The following is a 22917-nucleotide window of genomic DNA, read 5'->3' as shown; positions in this document are numbered from 1 at the left end:
GTGGCTTTTTTTTTTTTTTTTTTTTTGGTTGTGCCGTGCAGCATGCGGGATCTTAGTTCCCCGATCAGGGATTGAACCCGTGCCCCCTGCGATGGAAGCAGGGAGTCTTAACCACTGGACCGCCAGGGAAGTCCGCACATGTGGCTATCGAGCACTTGAAATGTGACTAGTTCGACCGAGGAACTGAATTTCTTATGTTATGTAATTTAAAATTAGCTGAAGTTTAAGGTGGAGTGTGACTTGCCTGAGGTCACACAACAAAGGCAGGGATTCAACTGTGGCTCGATTGCCTGAAACATGATAGCAGGCTACCTTGAATTTGGTGACAAAGAAGGCTGCCCTCCTGGGTCATAGGGCATAGGGCCAGACGATGTATTGGAGCGTTCAGATATTGGGGGAAGGGTGGAGTTGTTCTCTGGGTTTTGAGAGGCACCCTGGCGGGAGAGTCTTTCTTTTAGGGGGCAAGGAAAGAGACCCCTTCAGGGATTCCACATAGGAGGGGCAGAGGGGTCCAAAGATCTCTGGCCTCTGGCTTCCCTGACTCTTGACTTACTGAAAGTGAAAACCTCTATTTCCCCACCCGTCACATGGAGCCCATATTTTTACCAGCTTCTCAGGGGGGTTTTGAGGTGTCCTTAGACTGATGCCTAACAAAGGGTTGTGTCCTAAATGGTAGCTAAGGTTATTGCTTATTTCAATCTTGTTTTGGAGTCTATATTTGCCTCTATTTCCACCAACTGGGGGAGCCCTGGGCTCTAGCTAAGGAACACAAGACCTACCGAGATGGTGCCTCTTCCACTGCCGCTGGCTCTGATCTCTAGGTCATCCTGGGCAGAGAACTGAAAAGAGAGGGGAGAAGGATTTGAGGGGAGAAGCAGCAGCAAAACATGGCTTACATGCAGTGGGGATGGAGAGGAAAGAATGCACGGGCACTGGGGCCTCAGTTATTTCCCTAACTTGGTGTCTGGTGACTCTCCCACCTCTCTTCATGAAGATGGTTTTACTTTTCCTTCTTTTTTTAAAAAACTATTTATTTATTTATTTAGGCTGCACCAGGTCTTAGTCGCGGCACGCGGGATCTTCGTTGTGGCACGCATGAGGGATCTAGTTCCCTGACCAGGGATCAAACCCGGGCCGCCTACATTGGGAGCGCGGAGTCTTACCCACTGGACCACCAGGGAAGTCCCTGCATCTGCTCTTGTTTCCCTCATTCATTCTTCCCTCATCGGCCAGAGCAAACGTTTACAAATTCACATGCAATCACATCACCCCTGCTTAAATCCCATTGCTGTTCTTAGAACACTCTTGCCTCAGTGCCTTTGCACTTGCTGTTTGTTCTGCCTAGGTATCCACAAGGATCATATCTGCCTTTCTTTGCTCAAATATTATCTTCTTGGTGAGACCTTCCCTACCCAGCCTAATTACAACTCCTTGATGTTCCCACCCCCTCCCTGCTTAATTCTTTCCCATAGCACTTGCTGTCATTTAACACATTACATATTCTACTTATTCACATCGTTTCTTTGTCTATCCCCACTTAAATATAAAATTCTACAGGGACAGGGATTTTTTTTTTCTGTCTTGTTCATGGCCATATTCCCAGAACCTAGAAGAGTGTCTGACACACAGTAAGTGCTCAAAAAAGATGATTGAATAATTGAAGGTGACTATCACCTCCTTCATGGAGTAAGGTCATGGAGATTACCTTACTCCCCGTACCCAGGTTATTATGTCCTTTACACACTTATTTCATTCCCCTGTGTTCTGAAAGCTTAAAGTGGGATGTAGAATTATATTTATCGTCTTAATTTCTCTCTAGACTGTAAGTGTTTTGAGAATAGGGACCACAGATGTTTCATAATGTAACCCAGGAGAATGCTTGGCACACAGTAGGTGCTCAGGAAATGTTTGTGGAATGAATGAACCAATACATTGATAGTATAGCCAATGGTGATTGGATAATATTGGTGAGGGGAGATTTCCAGGGACAAGACTCTTGGTCTCATCTCCAGTGCAACTTCCGTGTGGACTTCCCAGCTGCCCCTTAGCTCCATACCTTTGCTGACCGCAGCTGGTAGGCATTGTTCTCATCGATGAGCCATTCCATATTCAAGGCTCTCCTGGGGGCTCTGATCTGGACGCGGAGATCCTGGACACCGTCGAAGGGGACAGCTTCGCGGAAGCGTGTGAGGGCCTCTATGGCCACGACCGTGGTCTGGGTGTTGGGATGGGGGCCTCGGATCAGCACCACTGACAGCGCACCGGAGCCCCGTGGGGCACGAGCAGCTCCTTCCGGCGGGCCAGTAATGTCAGCACCTCTGCTAGCGACCCCCCCCTTCCCCCTCCCCCCAGTTTCCGAGGCTCCAGTCACCTGGGTGGACTGGAAGCCTCCTCCCAGCTCCCGTTTCTCCAGTAGCCACTTGGCGATGGCGTGCGTCTCATTGTGCCGACCCAGCTCCAGCTTCTGCATCAGCGCATAGGCCGTGGCCTCAATGGTGTAGAGGGAGTCCGTGTCCAGGTCGTCCACTGGCCAATGGGTTTTGTCTAGAAGATGGATGCCCACCTTGTCACGCAGATCTGGGCCCACCTACCTAAACCTGCCCTCTCCTCGTGTCATATTGCCCAGTTTTTCTCATCTGCTATTTTATTGAGCACCTACTTTATGTGAAAATCTTTGCTGAGGAGACGTATGGACATTGCATTTTTCAGAACCACTCTAGGAGACAGTGACACTATTTAGAGTTGGGGAAATTGAGGTTCAAAGAAGCCCCTCCACATTCCTCTCGGTCCCACTGCAAGTGAGTTTTTCTACCTCCACTCCTCTTGACTTGGGGAATGGAGAGGATGGGACCAGGACCCTCAGGGATGGGATAGTGCAGGCCATGGGAAGCAAACCCCTCTCAGTTACCTATGTTTTATGACCTTCTTTCCATTCTCGAACATACCAAGCACTTTCCCACTTCAGAGCATTTGCACGTGCCATTCCTTCTGCTTGGAATATCCTTGGCCTTTCACGTAGGTGAGCGTTCTCATCTTTCATTCCAGCTGAGGGGTCCCCTTTTCACAGAGGCCTTCCCAGTTCTCCAGTCTATACTCCCCTCCCCTCATCATCGCTCCCACGCACCTTGTATGTTATTATCTCAGTGCCTGTCTCAATTAGTAATTCTCTTTTGATCTGTTTGTCTTCCACCTGCCTCCCCCAGGAACGCTGGGGACTTTTTTTTTTTTTTTTTTTTTCTGGGATGGAGATTAGTTTCTTCACTTTATGATTCATCAGTGGAAGAGAAAAGGTTTTGCATCTATACATGTCTATCAGCGGTCTGGCTGTTTTCAATCACTCAATCAACAGAACACTCAACCGTAAGTAGGAGTCCCTCCTCCCTGTGCCCTGCCTCCCTCCCATACTCCCCCCTGCCCCTCTGCCCTCCCCACACCCCCCATGCCTGGGCTCTCAGTGGATTCTGGTTGGCTGCTGGGCTCATTTCCTGCGAGCCGGCCTGCGCTGGGGACTTTTGAGGGCAGAGACCACATCAGTCTTGTTCACCTTGGTTTCTCAGGGTCTGATCTCAAGGGTGGGCACACCATAGGTGCTCATAAATGAAGAATCACATTCTGCTGGATTTGAGATCATACAATCCCCCTCTCTCTGCCCCCGTGACTGTGGTTAACACATAGTTGGTTGAAAAGTGGCCCCCACCCACCCTGGCTGGCAACGCTGTCCAGGCGGTCGTTGGCTCGGGGGCTCCTGGTGAGGGCCAGAGCATAGGAGACTATGGCTACGGCAAAGGTTGTCTGAATGTGGGGGAGTTTTTTCTCCAGGAAGTCACTGGCTTGCTTCATGCTGGCAGCCAAGTTCTAGAAAGTCAAGAGAAGAGGCTAGAGGGAGGTGATCAGAGGAAAGGGGTCTGGGAGTTAGAAGGGAGGAAAGCAGTAAGAAGGACATGAGGGCAGGGGAGCCCGCTGTGTGCAGGGGGCGTGGCACCCTGCAGACCCTGCCCTCATCTTTGGGTCCTACCGGTATCTTCTGGTTGCACAACTCCTTCCCCTCATTCAGAGCGATCAGGACAAGAGCTGTGAGGGATACATTTGCCTCCGAGCCTCGGTAGCCACCCTGTGGGGATGCAGAACCACACCCATAATCTTTTCACCATCTTGGGGACACCTTCCCCAATCTCTCCTGACTGACCTTGAAAAGCTCCCAGGTGCTCAGCTCTGGGCTGGATGATGCTGAAAGCAGGATGAGGAAAGGGGTAGAGGAAGAGGACCTATCTTGAGATTTGCCTGTGTGGGGTCTGCTTTACTAAGAAAAGTTGACAGCCATGGAGGGTGCTGTGCTAAGCTCTCTATGCTAGCTCAAAACATTCTTGCAGCAGCTCCATTCTCCTGATGAGCAAATTGAGGGTCAGAGGGTGAAGTGTCCCCATTGCTAGTAAATGACCGACAAGGTTCAAACTCCTCTTGAGTCTCCCAAGTTCCACCCTCAATCCCTGTACTGGAGTGAATAATTTTCCCCCAAATTCTTGTCCACCCAGAACCTCAGAGTGTGATCTTATTAGGAAATAGGGTCTTTGTAGATGTAATGAGCTAAGTTAAGAATAGGTTATACTGGATTAGGGGGACCCTGTATCCAATGACTCGTGTCCATATAAGAAGGTACACACAGAAGGAAGAAAGCCATGTGAAGATGGAGGCAGAGATTGGAGTGATGTGGCTCTAAGCCAAGGGATGCCAAGGATTGCCAGGAACCGCCAAGCTAGAAGAGGCAAGGCAGGATTCCCACCCCATGCCCCAACGAGCCTTCAGAAGGAGCATGGCCCTGCCGGGACCTTCAGCTTGGACTTTTAGTCTCTAGAACTGGGACCAAATAAATAGATTTCTGTTGTTTTAAGCCACCCAGTTTGTGGTACTTTGTTACAGCAGCCCTAGGAAACTAATACATACCCCAAAGTCTCTTCTTCTCACAGTGGCCAGTGAAGCCTGTGAACTCTTGAATCAGTTTACATCCGTCCTCTGCTCAGAACCTTCTGTGGCTCCCATGTCACTCAGAGGAAAAGCTCAAGTCCTCCCTTTGGCCCACAAGGCCCTGCACACTCTGTCCCATCACATCCCTGCCCTCCCTTCCTCCCCGTCTCCCCTCGCTCACTCTATTCCAGCCACACTGGGCTCCTCACTGTTCCTCCAAAATATTGGGCACATTCCAGTCTCAGGACCTTTGCACATGCTCCTCCCTTTGCTTAGGACACTCTCTCCTTAGTTATCCACAGGACTTGCTCCCTCACCTCTCCAGTTCTGTATAAATATCATCTCCTCAGGAAACCTTCCAAAATGTCAGCCTTCCCACCTTGATCCCCCTTTCCCTGCATTTTTCCCGTCTCACTTATAACATGCCACATCACTTATGTCTCTGTTGTGCTAATTGCCTGTCTGTCCTCCACTAGAATGTCTGCCCCATGAGGACAGGGATTTTTGTCTGTTTTGTTTGCCCTGAGCCCCCAGTGCTTAAAGCAGTGCCTGGCACATTATAGGCGCCTGATAAATGTTCGTTGGTGGAAAGAAGCTCAGATCTGTGAGCCTGTCTTACTGTGACTGTGTTTGTAACTCCTCTAGGTACCGCCTTCCTGTACCACGTAGGGCTTTCACTCACACAGCCCTCCCTTCTTTTGGGGGTGCATTCTGTCTTTGCTGGTTCATTCATCATCCAGAGTTTCATTCAGCATCACTTGCTGACTATGATGAACCAGACCTGCTTTTCTCCCTGGAGGACTCACAGTGTAGGAAAAGCAAACCCTGACCAGACTATTGCAAAGCCCCACAGGCTTCAGGACCTGGCGTCTTTCCTCCTTCCCAGGCCTCGGGATGGATCACCTCTTTGCCATCTTTGGGCTCTGATGACACTGGTCTCTTTTCCCCGTCCTCAAACATGCCAGAGCCTCAGGGCCTTTGCACACGCTGTTCCCTTTGCCTGGAGCTCTGTTTTCCATTCTCTCCTCCGCTGTCTCCTATTCCTTTTTCAAGTTGCTGCTTTACCGTCACTTCCGCCTGTAGGCTACCCCTGACACCCCCAGCGCTGGGCATGGCCCCTATTAAATCCTATCTCCTGCTTTTCTCTCCCATGGAACTCGGCGCAATTGTGACTTAAACAATCACTAGTTATAATTATTTGGTGAACTTCTGTCTGCCCCCCACTACCCAGCTTGTCAGTTCTACAAGCAGGGGCTGTCACTGTCTTGTTTACCTCTGTGTCTCCCCTCTCCCCAGCACAAGGCCTGGCACACAGCAGTTGCTGGATGAATGTTTGTTGAATGAGTGAATAAATCACATCCCTAACGTGATAGGTGCACAGGACAGGGCTGGTATTCGGGGGAGGCTTAGGGGAGGTGGTGTACAATCTAAATCTAAAGAGAAAACATACTTTGGCTAGGTGCAGGGGAAAAAAGGGATGAGGTGTGACTACACCATGCAGACAGAGCAGCCTAAGCAAAGATACGGAGGTGAGTTGGAAGGACCTGTGAGCAGGGAGTATCGAGGGGTGAGACTTGGGAGGAGATACAGAAGAGAAGGATATAGTAGAGAGATACCGTTGTAGGTGACTGTGTTTGTCTGTAGACGACTGCCACAGAAGGTGTCTGAGCAGGGGAGAGACCTCCCAGGCTGTCTGAAAGCTATTTCTGGAGGCTGGTGTGGAGGAACAATGGGTAGGGATGGATGTGTTGGCTGGCGGAACACGGAGGACTCAGACCCAGAGAGAGGTGGGCCAGGACTGGCAACTCCTTGAAGTAGGGGTGGGGGGATAGGTCCCAGATGTGCCCAGCCTCCCCACATTGTAACAGATGTGCCCAGCCTCCCCGCATTGTAACAGAGTGCAGCACGGTCCAGAGCAGGGAGATGTGATGCTTGGTGCCGGACCTCAGCTCTTTCCTGTTCTCATTCTACCTGGGAACACGTCAGGGGGCTGAAATTCCCCTCCCAGTGTGCAGAGCCCTTGGGTTTTGTTTGAATGGCTCAGGCGGTGGGGGGGGGGGGTGGGCACCTTCATGGACCCCATGACCACAGGGCTTTCCTCCAAGAAGCTCCCGTCCTTCGCCTGCCTCTGGGTGATGATCCAGTTGGCAATGGTGCAGAGAGACTCAGGGTTGAACGCCCCCATTGTCATGGTAGGGTAGGCCAGGGCGAAGACCCGGAATACGTAACTCGTGAGCCTGTTGGAAGGGAGACGGGGTGGGTGATGGCTGGCAATAGTCACCAAGGGGGTTCTAGGACAGGGGCGTCTACACTGTGGAGAAGTCTACCCCAGAGACCACGGCAACTTGGAATGCTGCTGGCTTACAGGCTGCCTGCCCCAAGACCCCTCAGTGGGGATACTTCTGGGGTCATCAAGCCCCAGGCTGGTCCCTCAGGCTTCCTCCTACCAGGGTCCTCATCCTTACCAGGTGCTTCCTGGGTTTCCCTTGCTGGTGTGGTAGGTGCTATCTGCGCTCCGGTGGGTCAGCATCCGGCTGTACCCTGGGAAAACAGGTGGATGGGAATTTACCGGGAGAGTTGGTGCTTGGGTGTGGCTGTGAAGGGGGGAGGGTTAGTTACCAGGCATAATCTGGGGGGCAGGGTGTGGGTGGGACTTAGGGGTGCATCATATCTAGATGTAACCTGGAGGAGGGGACTGGTCCAGGTGCCTTAAGGAGGGAGCTGCAGGGCCCAGGTGTACATGAAGGTCATGGCCACATGTGACAGTGGGAGCCAGGGTACAGCTGTATCTGGGGGTAAACTGGGAAACTGTGCCATTGGGGTGTGACTGGGAATTACTGCTGAGGAGGGATCATGGACGGTGAAACCCAGGAAAGGGCGTATCCTGAGGGGCCACTACCTGGGTGTTTTCTTGGGGGTTGTCTCTTGGCTGTAAACTAGAGATGTCAGTGTGTCTGTGTAGTCAAAGGACGTTACTCCTGGGTGTATTTTGGAGGAGGTACCTCTTGGGTGGATTCTGAGCATTGCTGCTTGGGTATTACCTGAAGGCTACCTGGAGGTTTACTGTTTGGGTTTAACACTGGGGATGATAGTGTCTGGGTGTCACTTGGATGGAGAGCTGGTGTCTGTGTGTAACCAGGGAGACGGGGTCAGCATCCAAACTAACTGGAGGGTCTCTGTCAGGGTGTAACCGGGGTGTGTATCTATGGTTGTTACCTGGGGGGTTTGGATGTAACCTGGGAAGGTATTAGCATTCAGGTGTAACCGGAGGGCCACCACCTGGGATTATGCTGGAGTTTTCCCGCCTGGATGTTCCCTGGGGGTGTAGCCCAGGGCGTGGAACTGATTGGCTATAACCTGGGACAATGTCTGGATATAACATAACCTGGGAGGTTGCTGCTTTGGGGTTAACCAGGGTGTCTTTTATGAGACTTGTAGCCTGGGAGAGGGGTCAGGGTGAAGGAATAATGTAGGGGTCACAATTGGGGGTCACCTGGGGGACTTGGTGTCAGGTTGTCATCTGGGAGAAGTCAGAGTTTGGGTGCTATTGTCTGGGAAGGTCCAGTGGGGTACCCCAGGGGTACCTCAGCCACCCTCCCCAAGAGTCCCAGACACCCTCATCGAGGTCCCAGGAGGGGATCCACTCTCACCGCTGACAATGTTCTTCATCACCTGCTCCCTGAGCTCTACCCCAACCTTGTTCCACTGGCCCGTGCTATCCAAATAGCGTGCCAGGATGATCACAGGTGCCAGGGAGCTCAGCGTCTGTTCGGGGCAGCCAGTGGGGACCCTCAGCAGCCGCCTGGTTTCTTGGGGTGTCAGGCTGCCCAGGATGGTCTCTCCAAGGATGTCACCTGTCAGGTGGGCATGGTCTAAGTTACCATGGCTCCCCGATGGGGACCATAGGTCCCCCCAGCCCCTCCTGCCCCTGTGCCCAGGCAGGCTCTGGAGGAACCGGCCCCTCCTCAGCCCCCGCAGGAGCCAGCTCTGTCTAGGCACCTTGAATGCTGACAAACACTTCTGCCTCTGTGTTGGGCATCTTGTTCAGAAAGTCCTGTTTTGGCACCAGCTCCATCTGGGTGTGACCTGGGCAGGCACAACCTTGTGTGACAAGCGGGTTCTGGGACTGGGGAGGTCAGGGTTCGACTGCAGACTCCGGGAGAATCTCAGACTGCCCCCCTGACCAGATCCCCTCATTTCAGCCCCTCCCTCCACAGGCGCATGGTTCCAGGATCCCACGTGCTCCCTGAAGACCCCACAAACCTTGGGGGTTCAGGAGGATGCTATGGGATATTTGCTGTATCTGACCCCCTGCCTGTAGGATGCAATGAAGAAGAAAGTTAAAAACAATAGTCATAATGACAGTCATAATGACAGTAAGAGGAAGTATTGCTTAGCTATAAAGAGCACAGACGCTGGGACCCAGATATCTGGGTTCAAATCCCAGCTCTTTTGCTTCCTAGCTGCATGACCTTGGGCAAATTACTTCACCCCCTCTGTGTCTCAGTTTTCTCATCCATAAAAGGGAGAGTACAGTAGTTCCGACCTCATAGAGTTGTTCTGAGGGTGCAGTGAGTTAATATTCTTAAAGTGCTATATCCTAAGTGCTAAAAAATGTGTTTGTTAAGTAAATAAAGTATTACTGATGGGTCATGCACTGGTCTTGTGTAATTTTCACAGCTCTCTGATTATTCGTGGGTATGAGGATTATTCCCATCCTGCAAATGAGGAAACAGAGGCTCAGAGAAGTTAAGTAACTTGCCCAAGGTCACACAGAAGAGACAAGGTTTGAACCCGAGCCTGACTCCAAAGGCCCGAAGCGGGGACTCTGTGATTGAGTTTTCAGATCATTGTCTCGCACCTCACTCCTGTCCTGGAGGCCTGTTCATTGATCTCGGGCCCACCTGCCCCTCCCGTGATCACACAGCCTGGAGCTCAGGAGAAGCCCCACTCGCTGCACTGGCAGCGAGGGCTGGGGGTGCCTATTACCTGGACCAGGAGTGTCTTCCTCACGTGGTCCTGGACCCCAAAGCCCATGACCTTGACCTCCACATCCACTTTGCCTGTTTCAAGTGGGAGAAGCACGAAGGGCACCGTCTTGGAGGAGGTGGGGGGCACGACAACCACCTGGCGGGAAGGGGCTCCTGGCTTTGCCGCACTGCACAGTGGTTCCTTGTGGGGGAACTCCACTCGGACCTGGGGCAGGGTGGGCAGTGAGAGGGTCCTGATGCATGAGGAGGCCCAGGACCCAAGAGTCACAGCCTCCTCCCTGCCCCCACCCTGAGAATCCTGAGTAGGTGACAGTGTAGCATAATGATTGAGAGTAAAGACCCTGCCCGGGTTCAAACCCCTTCTGTCACTTAGGTGCTATGTGATCTCAGGAAAACCATGCAAGTTTCCTTATCTCCAAACCAAGAACAGTCATAGCAACCATCTCCTGGGGTTCTTGTGAGGCTTAACTGGGAAAATGTCTTAGAAACTTTTTCAAAAAGGCTGCCACTTCCCTGGCTCCTTCGAATAATGGACACACTCCATCCCCCTTATAAAACACACTGACAGACATTTTTGGGGGGAGAGGGGAAGGCTGGGGGCTTCACCTTGACCGGGTGGACCATGAAATTGTACAGCACAGCTTGGATCTGGACCTGCTCGTTCCTGATCACGGAGAAGGGCAACTTAAGGTCCACAAAGAATGATTTCATAACTGTCAGCTCAAAGGGGTCAGAGACGCAAAGACCTAGAACCAGGAGGGCGCTTGACGTTAAGCAGAGGCCAACTGCCCTGGGGCTGGCCAGGGCCACTGTGCTCCTATTCCTTCAGCGCTGGGCTTGTGGGGTCACCTTGTCCAGCCTTGACACTGACGGCCACAAACTTCCATGTGGTGATGGAATCTGGCACGGTCACACGGGTGCTGTAGTGCGAGATGCTGCAGAAAGTGCAGGGTAGGGGGAAGGGAACATAAGTGAGTCTGTGCTGCCTGGACAGAGCCTCTGATCGAGGGTTACTGTCTTGGGCTTACCATCACTATGAAAGGGTCAGTGGGTCACCCAATTAGAGAAATTATCACGAGAGGGACATCATTTGGGGGGACCCACTGGGATCTTTATCCCCATCCAGGAAGTTTCCTGTCATGGGACAATGCTGAGAGCTCAATGTCACTCCTGGGGGCATTGGCCATGATGGATGGCCCCTGATGCATGGACGGGCCGGGGACCAGAGGCTGGCATGGGGGCCATAGTCCTACCCCGATTCACTTTTGGGCAGAGTAATCTTCTTCCAGAACCAACTTTCAGGGAACAAGCTCCGGACATGCTGGTCCTCCTGGAAGATGTCATCAAAGTCCTCATCTTCATCCACTGTAGGGAGGAGATGTGGGGCAGGGTTTCTTTTGCATGTCTCCCATGACCCACCAGACTCTTCAGTGGGGTCCTCCCACCTCATCTCTCCATGGCACATGTCACCCCTTGACCTGTCCATGATACTCCATGTCCCTCAGTGGAGCCCCCCGACCCTGTGCCTCCTGCCATGGCCCCCTCACTTGTCCCCAGAAGCAGCTGCTCCTCTCGGGCCTCCCGACTCAGGGCCTCAGACACATGGCAGCAGCTCAGGAAAGCGGCGATGCAGACTGGTCCATAGCGGACATGATGGGTCCTCTCCACACACGATAGCCCCACTGGGCTCTCCCGGAGCCCAGCCTCACAGCACTTTCGCTCCAGCTCTGTCTTGAACTTGTTCACTGCAGGCCAGAGTTAGTGGGACAGAGGAGGGGCTGGGTAGGACCTGAGGAAGCAGGGACCCATCCACCTCAATGCCATGTACACCTGACCTCTGTTTAGCCATATCTCTGGCAATGCTGTCCCTAGAACTTTGCCTGTATCTTTCCCCTGAAGCTTCACATTGAACTCATATGATGAGTTCTGATGAGGAAGCTGAGGTACAGAGAGGTCAATTCACTGGCCCAGGGTCACACAGCTCACAAGTGGCAGAGCTGGGACTGGAATTGATGCTGCTGCTTCTGCTACTTCTTCTCCTTCTCCTTCGTTTGGGACAGGGATTGGCAATGCCATGTTTATTTATTGAAGCTGGGATTTTGACTCCTGGTTTTCGTTGTGTGTTTTAAAAAAATGAAAACACAAAACTTGCTGTAGAGCATGATGTCAAGTTGAATGCTTCTAAATTAGCGAACCGAAGGAATGCACTTAAATATAAAAAATATTATAGCAATTTAATAATCTTATTGTCTACCATATAACATGATTAGAACGTCTATAGTTAAGTGATTGTTACCATAAATAAAATAACAGTTTATATTATGTACTGTTCTCAGAAGGTTAGCATGATTTTCGATATTGAAATTAGAGTTAGGGTTTTATCTCAATTTTTATTAGATTTCACTTATTTTCCCTTTATTTAGATCCACAAAGTCATTAGTGCTGCTTAAAAAGACTGACAAATCTAATATTCATAGAATCCATGCTTCTAACAATACCCAGTACTGCCTCTCATCTTCCTTGAACTCTAGGCTTCTTGGTCCCGTCCACACCCTGGTCTTGGTCTACATATTATCCATCTCCCCTTTCATCTACCTTCCTTCTGGTATCACGGAAGCTAGACATCTAAAAACTACATTTCCCAGACTCCCTTGCTGCTAGGGTCCCGGATGGGATGAGAGTCTGCCACCCAGACGCTCTTGTATAGAATTTGGAAAGTGGAAGAGAGGTGGAGACCATTTTCCCTGCAACGGTGGTAGCTGATGGGTGGGCTCCAGTCTATGTGTTTTTGTAACAGGCAAAATTCTGTGTTTCACTATCTACCTGCCAGCTTCATGAGAGATATTGGCAGAGTTTCCTGAGATTTCATGCATTGAAACCTAGATTTCATGCATTGTAAGAACTACAATGGAGTGATCTTGTGTCTCAGCAAGCAGCCTTCCAACTTCCATTCCTAAAGTTCAGCTAATGATTTTGAAAGCACCAAACTCACATCATGAAATCACTTCCCCTCCCCGTCCCCCGACTGGAGTACCTAGAGTGGTTTCAGTTTTCTGTTCTAAGCCCTGATGAATACAGGTTAGGGAGCCAGGAGGGCACATCCAGCTTTAGCTCTGACCTGCATTCCTCTTGGTCTCCAGGCTCTTCAGGGAGCGGCGCTGACGGCTGGGAGATGGGCTCTGGGGGCAGTGCCAGTCTGGGGATCAGAGGGAAGAATGAGAGAACAAGTGTCAAGATCATTATCAACATCCTTTATGCATCACCTCACTTTATCCCACAGCCTCTTCGTAGTCAAGATTTGCCACTTAAAAATTGTGAAGGGCTTCCCTGGTGGTGCAATGTTCAAGAACCCGCCTGCCATTGCAGGGGACACGGGTTCAAGCTCTGGTCCGGGAAGATCCCACATGCCGCAGAGCAACTAAGCCCGTGCGCCACAACTACTGAGCCTGTGCTCTAGAGCCCGCGAGCCACAACTACTGAGCCCACGTGCCACAACTACTGAAGCCCGTGCACCTAGAGCCCATGCTCTGCAACAAGCCGCCGCAATGAGAAGCCCGCGCACCGCAACAAAGAGTAGCCCCCGCTCGCCACAACTAGAGAAAGCCCGCACGCAGCAACGAAGACCCAATGCAGCCAAAAATAAACAAATGAATAAATTTATTTAAAAAAAAAAGTTGTGCAATCTTCAGCAAGTCACTTAACCTCTCTGGGTTTTAATTTCTCCAGCTATGTAAAATGGAATAATCATAGTTCTATCTATGAGATCATGCATATAAAAGTACTTAGCACAGGGTCCAGCTTGTAGTAAATAGAAATTGTTATTTTTTTAAAAAATATTTATTTATTTGGCTGCGCCAGGTCTTAGTTGCAGCACTCAGGATCTTCATTGCAGCATGTGGGGTCTTTTAGTTGTGGCATGTGGGATCTTTTATTTGTGGCATGAGGGATCTTTAGTTGCAGCATGCGAACTTTTAGTTGCGGCATGTAGGATCTAGTTCCCTTTCCAGGGATTGAGCCCAGGCCCCCTGCATTGGGAGTGTGGAGTCTTAGCCACTGGACCAGCAGGGAAGTCCCAGAAATTGTTATTAATAACACTATTTATAGCTGAAAGAAGACCCTCCTAGTTATCCCCAAAATATCCATTCTCCCCTATCGTTTGGGGCAACTAAACTTCCATCTTTTATGTATCACTCAGAATGAAGACTACATTTCCCAGTCTCCTTTGTGCCTAGATAGGGCCATGTGACTGAGTTCTGGCCAATAGATGAGAGGGAAGTGTACTAGTCTTTCCACTTCCCTTCATCCTGGTGCCTGGCAGGAGGTCCTGGTGAGACTTCATCTTGGAATATGGCAGAGCAACAAGCTTGAAGGAGCGTGAGTCCCAGAATGACCTCTGGACTGTTACTGAGCAAGAAATAAACTTCTACCTGTGTGAGCTACTGTTAATTTGTATCCCTGATACACATGGCCAAAACTACATCTTAATTAGCACACAGTAAGTTACTTCTATTATTACGTACATTTTATGGAGAGATAAACTGAGAATCAGAGAGGAAATATGACCGGCCTATGGTAAGTGGCAGCGTCCTAGATTGTAGCTCATCTGTTTCACACCAAAGTCCATGTTCCTAACCACTAGATAGCACTTCCCCCACCCCTGCCGTCTTCCTGCCCCCCTCATGTACCTGAGCTTGCCAAAGTGTCCATGCCTGTGCTCATCTTCATGTCCAATCCAGCATCCTTGAACACAGCAAGTCTGTCTTTCCCACCGCCTGCTGTGCAGCCAATGTCATGTTCCTCCACCGTATCCCAGACCTGAGGGTCAAGAGAGGAACCTGGGGCTTCCCTGGTGGCGCAGTGGTTGAGAGTCCGCCTGCCGATGCAGGGGACACGGGTTCGTGCCCCGGTCCGGGAAGATCCCACATGCTGTGGAGCGGCTGGGCCCGTGAGCCATGGCCGCTGAGCCTGCGCGGCCGGAGCCTGTGCTCCGCGACGGGAGAGGCCACAGCAGTGAGAGGCCCGCGTACCGCAAAAAAAAAAAATTCACATAATCACCCATTTACTGAGCCCTTACTACCTGCCAATCTCTATGCTGTGCACAGGCTCCTTGAATCCTTGCAACCACTGATGTTGTTCATTTAATAGGTGAAGAAACTGAGGCTCCAGCTAGAATCTCCAGGCAATCTTTGGGTCCAAAGCCCACATGTTCTTACCTTCTTCTGTGTGAGCTTGTGTTTGCTGTTCAAGATATAGACAGCCTTGTCCACGGCCACCAGCCCCACTGTGGCCTCTGCATCACCTGTCACCTTCAATTCCACCTGGCTGCTGGGCTGTACAGGCTGGAGGTATCCTTCATTCTTCATGCCAACCTTCAGCTAAGCAAGGAAAAAGAGATGTCAGTATAAGAGGCTCATAGGTCACCAAGGGGCTTCCCCAAGTCCATTTTCAAGTTCATGCTCCCTCGGCTCTGATGGAGCATCTGGGAACTCCACCGGGCCAATCTCAACTCTACACATTTACTTGCATCTTCTCCACCTCTTAAGTTGAGGTTTTAAGGCCACATCGTTTCTCCTTCCTCTCCTCTGCCTCTAGACTGAGAGCCCTTGAATTTGTACAGACCATCTCCCAAGCATTATGATGGTGGTGTACAACTTCAAGGAGTTTGACTCACCTTCTCTTTGCATTTGTCATTCACAGCAATCCAAATGGAATCAGCCACCAGTTCAGGGTCCTGCCCTGTTCCCCTTGGCAGTAAATAAAAGGCCAGGATGCGGAAGGAGGGAAGCATCTCTGAAGTCACGTCAATAATGGCTGACGTGTAGACACTCCCATGACTTTTTAACTGATGTTTGGCATACACGATCTGGCCCTTACTCAGGACCTTGGAGACAAGAGAGACTATGGATGACAAGGGATGAGAACCAGCCCTTCCCCTAGGCTATCCCAGCCCACAAGGGAGCCCCCTAGTCCCTTTGCTTCAGCCCCTATAGGTCTGAGTCCATCCCAGATGGCTCCCACCGGCTCAAGTCCTGGCCTGACCCCTCACCAGGATGGTGAAGTGAGTGATCCAGTCCTTGGCTGCAGGATTTTGATGCTTCGTGTTGAGACTCAGCTGGATGTTGCTGCCAACCTCTGTGCTCAACGTCTTCACCTCAATGTGCAGGAAGTTCCCTGACCCATCCTGGGTTGCGTAAGGCCAAGCCGTCATCCTGGCTGAAGCCTGCTCCTCTGGCTGGAGAGGTGCATCAGTTTCCACCTGGGGAGCATGATGGGCAAGTAAATCCCTAATAACCCTTCCAGCTCACACAGTCCCAGCCCCACTATCCCTGCCCCATAAGGTTGGTACCAGGATAGGGAGCTCCTTCAGATCTCCGTTGGTGTTGATGGTCAGAGTGGCCACCCCACTGGACGAGGTATGTACTTTGTGGTTTTGGCAGCGGACGAGGACTTTGGAGGCTGGGGACCCATCAGGATTTGAGACGAAGACCTGCGGTGGAATCTGGCATGAGATCATGGACAGGCCTGGGGGTGGCCTGGTGTAAGAGGTGGGAACTGGGAATGCAATCTGGATAGGACTGCCTTGTACAGCTGTACAGGTTGTGCACTGAGCAACACCAGGGGCACCTCTCATTTAGAGCCTATGCGTGGAGCCCCTAGAGTTTTGCAGAGTACAACCGTATGTGGCAGCCCTGGGTGTTGGTGTACTGGGGGGTAAGGGTGGGGGGAACTGAGGGTGAAAAGGGTAGGAGAAGATGTGGAGGGCTTGAGGAAAACTTGGAGTAGGATTGGCACCAAAGGATGTCTCCAGCTTTTCTAATGCTTATCAGACATTTCAAAGTGTCTCCAGCTTTTCTAACGCTTATCAGACTTTTCAAAGTCACCCCAAATGAATGTATGTAAAAAGAGCATGCTTTCTGGGCAAATGTAGCCTTAAGATAAACTTCTAAGCATCACTTTCCAGCCTGACTGTGATCCCTGACACCCCCAAAGAGAAATTCTGGAGCCATCACTGTGCTTTGGGGGGACCTGGTTAAGACTTGAGGGAACCTTGGGATTGGTCTGGAGGCATGATGGACTCAGCTCTCAGACAAATGAGCTCTGGGAGGCAGGTGAAACCTGTGTGGGTTTTTGTCTCCTGGGAAGGTCTGTTTCAGGGAGGGGTCCAGAGTCCCTGCGTGGAGTGAACCCAGACTCTGACCCTAAAGTGGAATGGCATCCCTGGCTTGAAATACTGGGGTGTCCTGGTGAACTTGATGTTGTATGGGCTCTGGACAATCTTCACCCCGGAGGTCTCGGCCTGGACCATCTCACCCCCTGGAGAGACAGGAGGATCGTTAAGTTCTGCGGCAGGGGTTCAGTTTCCTGGGGAAAGAGCAGGCTGGTATGGGAGGCCCATCTTGGTGAAGGTAGGAAAAGACAGTAACACGATTTCAGTTCCTCCCAGCCCTTCCAGCATTTCCCCATTTCTCTGATGAGGAAACTGAGGCAGGAGGTGGCCCAAGGTCACATGGGTGGAGTGTCTGGGTTGGGAAAGGACACAGTGTCCTGACCTCAGCCAGGGCCCTGGGTGAGGGTGGCACCTGTGGAGAAGACAGTGACGTTGACAAAGATTGAGGCCCCAATGAAGTCCTCTTCCGGGCCTTGGAATGTGGCCATCAGTGTGCTCTTCTGGAGGGAGACGTGGCCGAGGCCTTCAAAGATCTGCTCTCAGTGCAAGAGAGAGGAGGGGAGATGGTTTCTTGGGAAGTGGGCAATAGCAGAGGGAGGGGAAGTGGGGAAGGGGGAAAGAAGGGGGAGGAGGTGGGGAAGGAGAGACAGGGGAGGGGTGGGTCTCAGTCACCTCCACCTTCTGCAGGGAGCTTTGGATGGGGATCCGATGGGAATCCTGCTTCACCCCAAAGATGGCCAGAGCGTGTCCATCCACTGGCTTGTTGAATATATATCTGGGGGATGGACAGCCATCTCACTGGCTCTGAAGCACCCACACAACCTCATGTATCTGCAGAGACAGCCTGTGTAATCTCATGGGGCTGCAGAAATGGCTGTAACACTTTGGGAGGGGCGGAAGTGGCCCTTGGTAACTTAGATGTTTCCATTACTGACCAACACAAGCCTGGGAGGTGACAAATATGTCCCTTAAGGCCTTGTTGGGTTGCAGATGAAGCCTGTGCAACCTCACAAGACAGTAGAGGTAGGCTGTACAGCCATATGGAGCCACAGAGAAATCTGAACAAGGACTTCACTGGTGGCGCAGTGGTTAAGAATCCCCCAGCCAACGCAGGGGACACAGGTTTGATTCCACATGCCGTGGAGCAACTAAGCCCGTGCGCCACAACTACTGAAGTCTGCATGCCTAGAGCCTGTGCTCTGCAACAAGAGAAGCCACCGCGATGAGAAGCCCACGCACCACAACGAAGAGTAACCCTTGCTTGATGCAACTAGAGAAAGCCCGCACGCAGCAATGAAGACCCAACGCAGACAAAAAAAAAAAAAAAAGAAAAGAAAGAAAGAAATCTGAACAGCCCCTGGGATGGCAAGGGTGACCTATGAAGCCTCGTCAGGCAGTCTAGGTGACCTGTATAGCATGATAGAGCTGCAGAAATGGTCTGTATAATGGCAAGAAGTGGCAGATATGGCCCTTACAACCCTAGGTGGACAATATGGCCCGTACAGCCTTGTAAAGTTGTGGGGATGGTCTGTAAATTCCATAAGGCAACATATGTGACATTTGCAATTTCATAGAACTTCAGAGATGGTCTGGACAACCTCACAAGATGGCAAAGGTGCCTGTGCAACCTCGTGGACCTTCAGAGATGGTCCAAACCATGAGAGGTCGTATAAGTCCATTAGGTAGATAAGGTGGCCTGTACAACCCCAGAGACCTGAAGGGATGGTCTGCATAACCTCACGGGACAAGATTGTGTCATGGGCGGCAGAGAGTGCCTCTCCTATACCCTAAGAGCTACAGAAGTGGTTAATTTCTCTCTACCCATTCAGTTTCTTGGCATTTCTGGTCCTCTGGCCAGGCTGGGGGTAAAGGAACTCACCGGGCCTGGATATTCACACCCAGAGCCTCATCGTTGAGGTAGAAGAAAGTCTTGTTTGGTGTCAGCTGGACCTCAAAAGATGGGAGCACTGGGTGCAGTAAAGAGAGAGTCACCCTCCGCGTTTCACTGTCACCCCCCCACATCCCCTCCCTGCCCCACTCGCTCCTTCCTCAGTGATTCTGGCAGCCCCCAAGGGCTGGAACACATAGTCGTCAGGCCCCGGCACACAGCAGGTGCACCGTGAGACCTCCTTTGCATTTCCAGCCCCGGTCCTGGCGAGATCCACCTTGCCCACCCTGGCACACCCTTCTCACCAAACTCCTTCACTTCAAAGGTTGCCTTGAACTTCTGCTTGGGTGCACTTTGGTATCTGGCTTCGATGCTCCAGGTCCCAAGACTGAGGCACGGAGAGTTAGGAGAGATGGAGCCTGAGAAGAAGAACCTCCCTCCCTCCACCCCTAGGGTTCCCAACAGGGCACCTGATGAGCTCTGGGAGGTGGAAGGAGTTTGCGAAGACACTGTCCCTGGCCAGGAAATCGTGGCTGATCACAGTGATCCCCTCTGGGTTCTGCGGGGATACAGGGGGTGGTTGGTTCATGCCCCAGGCCGTCAGCATGTGATATAACCCCAGTGTCTGGGATCCACCCTCCCCTCGGGAGAGATCACCTTGATGTCCAGAGTGAATGTCCTGGGCACAGGATCCATCCTGTGGTTCACAGTGTACACCCGGTATTGAACTGGAGGAGGAGGGAAGGCTCTGAGCACGGGATAGAGTTTGGAGGGGGGGGGGTGGGTGTAGTCATTAAGATCTTGGGCAGTGGGGGACCTTGGACAGAAGGACACCCTGGTAGGTGGAACATGTGGGCATGGGGGAAACTGGGGATGAGAGTCAGCGCCTGCCCCAGGCCAAGTGCCTGGGGGCTGTACCCAATTGCTCAGGAGTGTAGATGGTCTTGTCTGTCTGGATGAAGATGTAGCCAGCATGGGGAGCCACCAGCACCAGCTTCTCCATTAATGCGGAGGCCGTGGTGGGTGCCCAGGTTGCCTGGATGATGACATACTGCGTTCCTGGTTGTGGCGGGTAGACCAGGCTCTCGGGAATCTGGGGAGAGATGCCCACACTCCTCAGGGCCTGCTGGGGTCTCCATCCCTGGGGGCAAAGCCCTGGACCAGATCTTGGAGAAGCAATTGAATGGGAGCTCTCTGGTTCTGCCCTTGGAAGTAAGGCCCCCACGTGTGCCGCCCAGGTTGCTGCTGAACAAGGGTATCCAGCCTAGCGCGGGGTGGGGGGGTGAGGGGGTGGTGGGGTTGGGGGTGGAGGGGGGGATGCGATCCCGTTTAGGCTCAGTTTCCCAGACTACCAGCAGAGGGCGCCTTTTATTAATTCGCACAGAGACGTTATACGGGCTAATCAAGGCCTTTCTCGGAGCCCAGACCTACGGAACTTTGAGTTTCTAAATGGATAGGACATGCAAATTGGTATATATAGAATGCATAAACAACAAGGTCCTACTGTATACCACAGGGAACTGTATTCAGTATCCTGTGATAAACCATAAGGGTAAAGAATAAGAAAAAGAACGGATGAATGGATAAAGAAAATGTGGCACATATATACAATGGAATATTACTCAGCCATAAAATGGAACGAAGCTGAGTTATTTGTAGTGAGGTGGACGCACCTAGAGTCTGTCATACAGAGTGAAGTAAGTCAGAAAGAGAAAAATAAATACTGTATGCTAACCACATATATGTGGAATCTAAAAAAAAAAAAGTTCTGAAGAACCTAGGGGCAGGATAGGAATAAAGACACAGACGTAGAGAATGGACTTGAGGACACGGGGAGGGTGAAGGGTAAGCTGGGACGAAGTGAGAGAGTGGCATGGACATATATACACTACCAAACGTGAAATAGATAGCTAGTGGGAAGCAGCCGCATAGCACAGGGAGATCAGCTCGGTGCTTTGTGTCCACCTAGAGGGGTGGGATAGGGAGGGTGGGAGGGAGATGCAAGAGAGAGGGGATATGGGGACATATGTATATGTATAGCTGATTCACTTTGTTATAAAGCAGAAACTAACACACTATTGTAAAGCAATTATACTCCAATAAAGATGTTAAAAAAAAAGAATAAGAATGTATATGTATGTATAACTGACTCACTTTGCTGTACAGCAGAAATTAACACAACACTGTAAATCAACTATACTTCAATTTTAAAAAATGGATAGGACATAAGAGAAGCAGTAACTATATCCAGGCCTTGCATCTCTCTTTTTTTTCAAAAAGATTTTTTTTTGATGTGGATCATTTTCAAAGACCTTACTGAACCTACTACAATACTACTTCTGTTTTATGTTTTGTTTTTTGGGATGTGAGACATGTGGGATCCTAGTTCCCTGACCAGGAATCAAACCTGCACCCCATCCAGTGGAAGGTGAAGTCCCAACCACTGGACTGCCAGGGAAGTCCCACAGGCCCTGCATCTCTTCTCCAGTGTGCCCCTTGGGAAGTCCCTCTAGAGCCTGCCCCTCTCTATCCTTGCTGCTGACCCGGAGATTCCCTTTATGGCCACCCAACCCGGCCTGTCACCCACCGTCACTGGTGCCTGGTCCATAAAGTGGTTTTCTGGTGAGAGAACGAGCTGAACCCTAGCCACTGGCGTCTTCTTCATGGGGAAATCCCACACGGTGAGGTTCACCTTGAGGGTCCTGGTGAGGGGCTCTCTGGAGTCCGAGTGAGCCTGCACGTGGATGTTCTCCGGGCTGCCGACCCGCAGGACCCGGGGGGTCACCAGGATGTACCTGTCAGCAGACAAACATGGGGGCACAGGGGGACTCAAGAGGTAGAAGTGATGGACGGGGGTCACATGCAGGGAATCATAGAGATGGCAGATGTCCCCTCAGTTCTCCAGACTCACAGCGGCTCAGCATGGGCAACGGGGCTCCCCAGGAGGAGTAGAATCAATCCTAGGAGCCAGGGCACATCCATGGCGGTGGGAGGACAGTGTAGGGCCACAGGCCACAGATGCCTGTCCTCTTGTCCACCCCAGGTCTGGTCTGTTTGCCTTGGCTTACCCTGGCCGAGTTAATGTCTAAATGAACATGGGGAGGAAATTCCCATAAATCCAATGGGTGACGAGGGGGCTGCTCCGCCCTCCTCAGCCAATCCTCCGCAGGGTGGGGGGCTGGGGACAGTTGCATTGAGAAGTTTTCCAGGCCCCACCCACGCCTTGGGGGCCAGGGTGTTAGGAGGGCTGCCTTTCCCATCAGCCATGGGATCTCATCCTGAAGGCCTCTCCTCCCCCAGCAGGGAGCCTGGGCCATGTGGCCCTGGGCATGCACTCAAGGCTTGGTTGGGATTGGCTGGTAGGGGCAGAAGGAAAGAGGACTGTCCCCTCCTCTGCCCTTGTGAAGCTGGCGAGAGTTTCTGGGGTAGTTGTTCCAACTGGGGCAATGCAGGCATTACGTTTTCATTTCCCAATCACAGGCATGATCAGCCATGTGGCATTTAGCCATCTGACCGCAGGGACCTAGTGTAGTGGAAGCTTCTGGGAAATGCATGGGTCAAAAGCTCTTACCGAGTTTCAGATCTTTGTGAGCCCAGCATGCATTGCATGGCTTTTCTCCTTCCTTGCAGGCACCGATTACCCTTGGTAAATGGTCCACTGTCTATTGTTCCTAAATCATGCCAATCTCTCTGGGCTCCTTTTCCAACAGGCAAATTATACATATTAAACCAGGGAGGAAAACACATCTTGCTTGAAGCATTCCTGGAAGAAGGCTTTCTCTGGCCTGAAATAATTCTCACTGGCTGTTTAATATGCCCTATTAAAGACGTTGAACCCAATTTGTGGTGTCTGCCCCTTCGAAGCAGGTGGGGCTGCAGACAAGTTTGTCTGGTTCTTTCTTCTTCAG

General features: G+C 51.4%; 1 protein-coding gene across 1 annotated transcript in view; it reads right to left on the bottom strand.

The window, feature by feature from the left end:
• LOC309960333 (complement C3-like) overlaps positions 1 to 22078 on the bottom strand; it is a 28888-nt gene extending 6810 nt beyond the window's left edge. The window contains exons 1-31 of the mRNA XM_082837026.1: positions 21921 to 22078; positions 21597 to 21804; positions 19928 to 20102; positions 19667 to 19737; positions 19480 to 19568; positions 19315 to 19397; positions 19001 to 19088; positions 17794 to 17896; positions 17534 to 17654; positions 17152 to 17267; positions 16300 to 16440; positions 16000 to 16209; positions 15625 to 15834; positions 15167 to 15328; positions 14639 to 14768; positions 13072 to 13149; positions 11501 to 11698; positions 11207 to 11318; positions 10803 to 10888; positions 10560 to 10699; positions 9952 to 10158; positions 9226 to 9277; positions 8962 to 9048; positions 8613 to 8816; positions 7428 to 7503; positions 7031 to 7199; positions 4016 to 4111; positions 3702 to 3855; positions 2372 to 2544; positions 2057 to 2215; positions 780 to 839 (exon numbers count right to left, since the gene is read on the bottom strand). Of these exons, the coding sequence (XP_082693152.1) occupies positions 780 to 839; positions 2057 to 2215; positions 2372 to 2544; positions 3702 to 3855; positions 4016 to 4111; positions 7031 to 7199; positions 7428 to 7503; positions 8613 to 8816; positions 8962 to 9048; positions 9226 to 9277; positions 9952 to 10158; positions 10560 to 10699; positions 10803 to 10888; positions 11207 to 11318; positions 11501 to 11698; positions 13072 to 13149; positions 14639 to 14768; positions 15167 to 15328; positions 15625 to 15834; positions 16000 to 16209; positions 16300 to 16440; positions 17152 to 17267; positions 17534 to 17654; positions 17794 to 17896; positions 19001 to 19088; positions 19315 to 19397; positions 19480 to 19568; positions 19667 to 19737; positions 19928 to 20102; positions 21597 to 21804; positions 21921 to 21991 (4029 nt within the window). The 5' untranslated portion in view covers positions 21992 to 22078. The remainder of the gene's footprint in view (positions 1 to 779; positions 840 to 2056; positions 2216 to 2371; positions 2545 to 3701; positions 3856 to 4015; positions 4112 to 7030; positions 7200 to 7427; positions 7504 to 8612; positions 8817 to 8961; positions 9049 to 9225; positions 9278 to 9951; positions 10159 to 10559; positions 10700 to 10802; positions 10889 to 11206; positions 11319 to 11500; positions 11699 to 13071; positions 13150 to 14638; positions 14769 to 15166; positions 15329 to 15624; positions 15835 to 15999; positions 16210 to 16299; positions 16441 to 17151; positions 17268 to 17533; positions 17655 to 17793; positions 17897 to 19000; positions 19089 to 19314; positions 19398 to 19479; positions 19569 to 19666; positions 19738 to 19927; positions 20103 to 21596; positions 21805 to 21920) is intronic.
• Positions 22079 to 22917: the final 839 nt, after the last annotated feature.

The sequence above is a fragment of the Leucopleurus acutus genome (assembly GCF_964270905.1).
Source record: "Leucopleurus acutus genome assembly, chromosome: 3".
NCBI lineage: Eukaryota > Metazoa > Chordata > Mammalia > Artiodactyla > Delphinidae > Leucopleurus > Leucopleurus acutus.
Note: the sequence above shows the minus strand (reverse complement) of the source record. Positions and strands in the feature narration are given on the sequence as shown.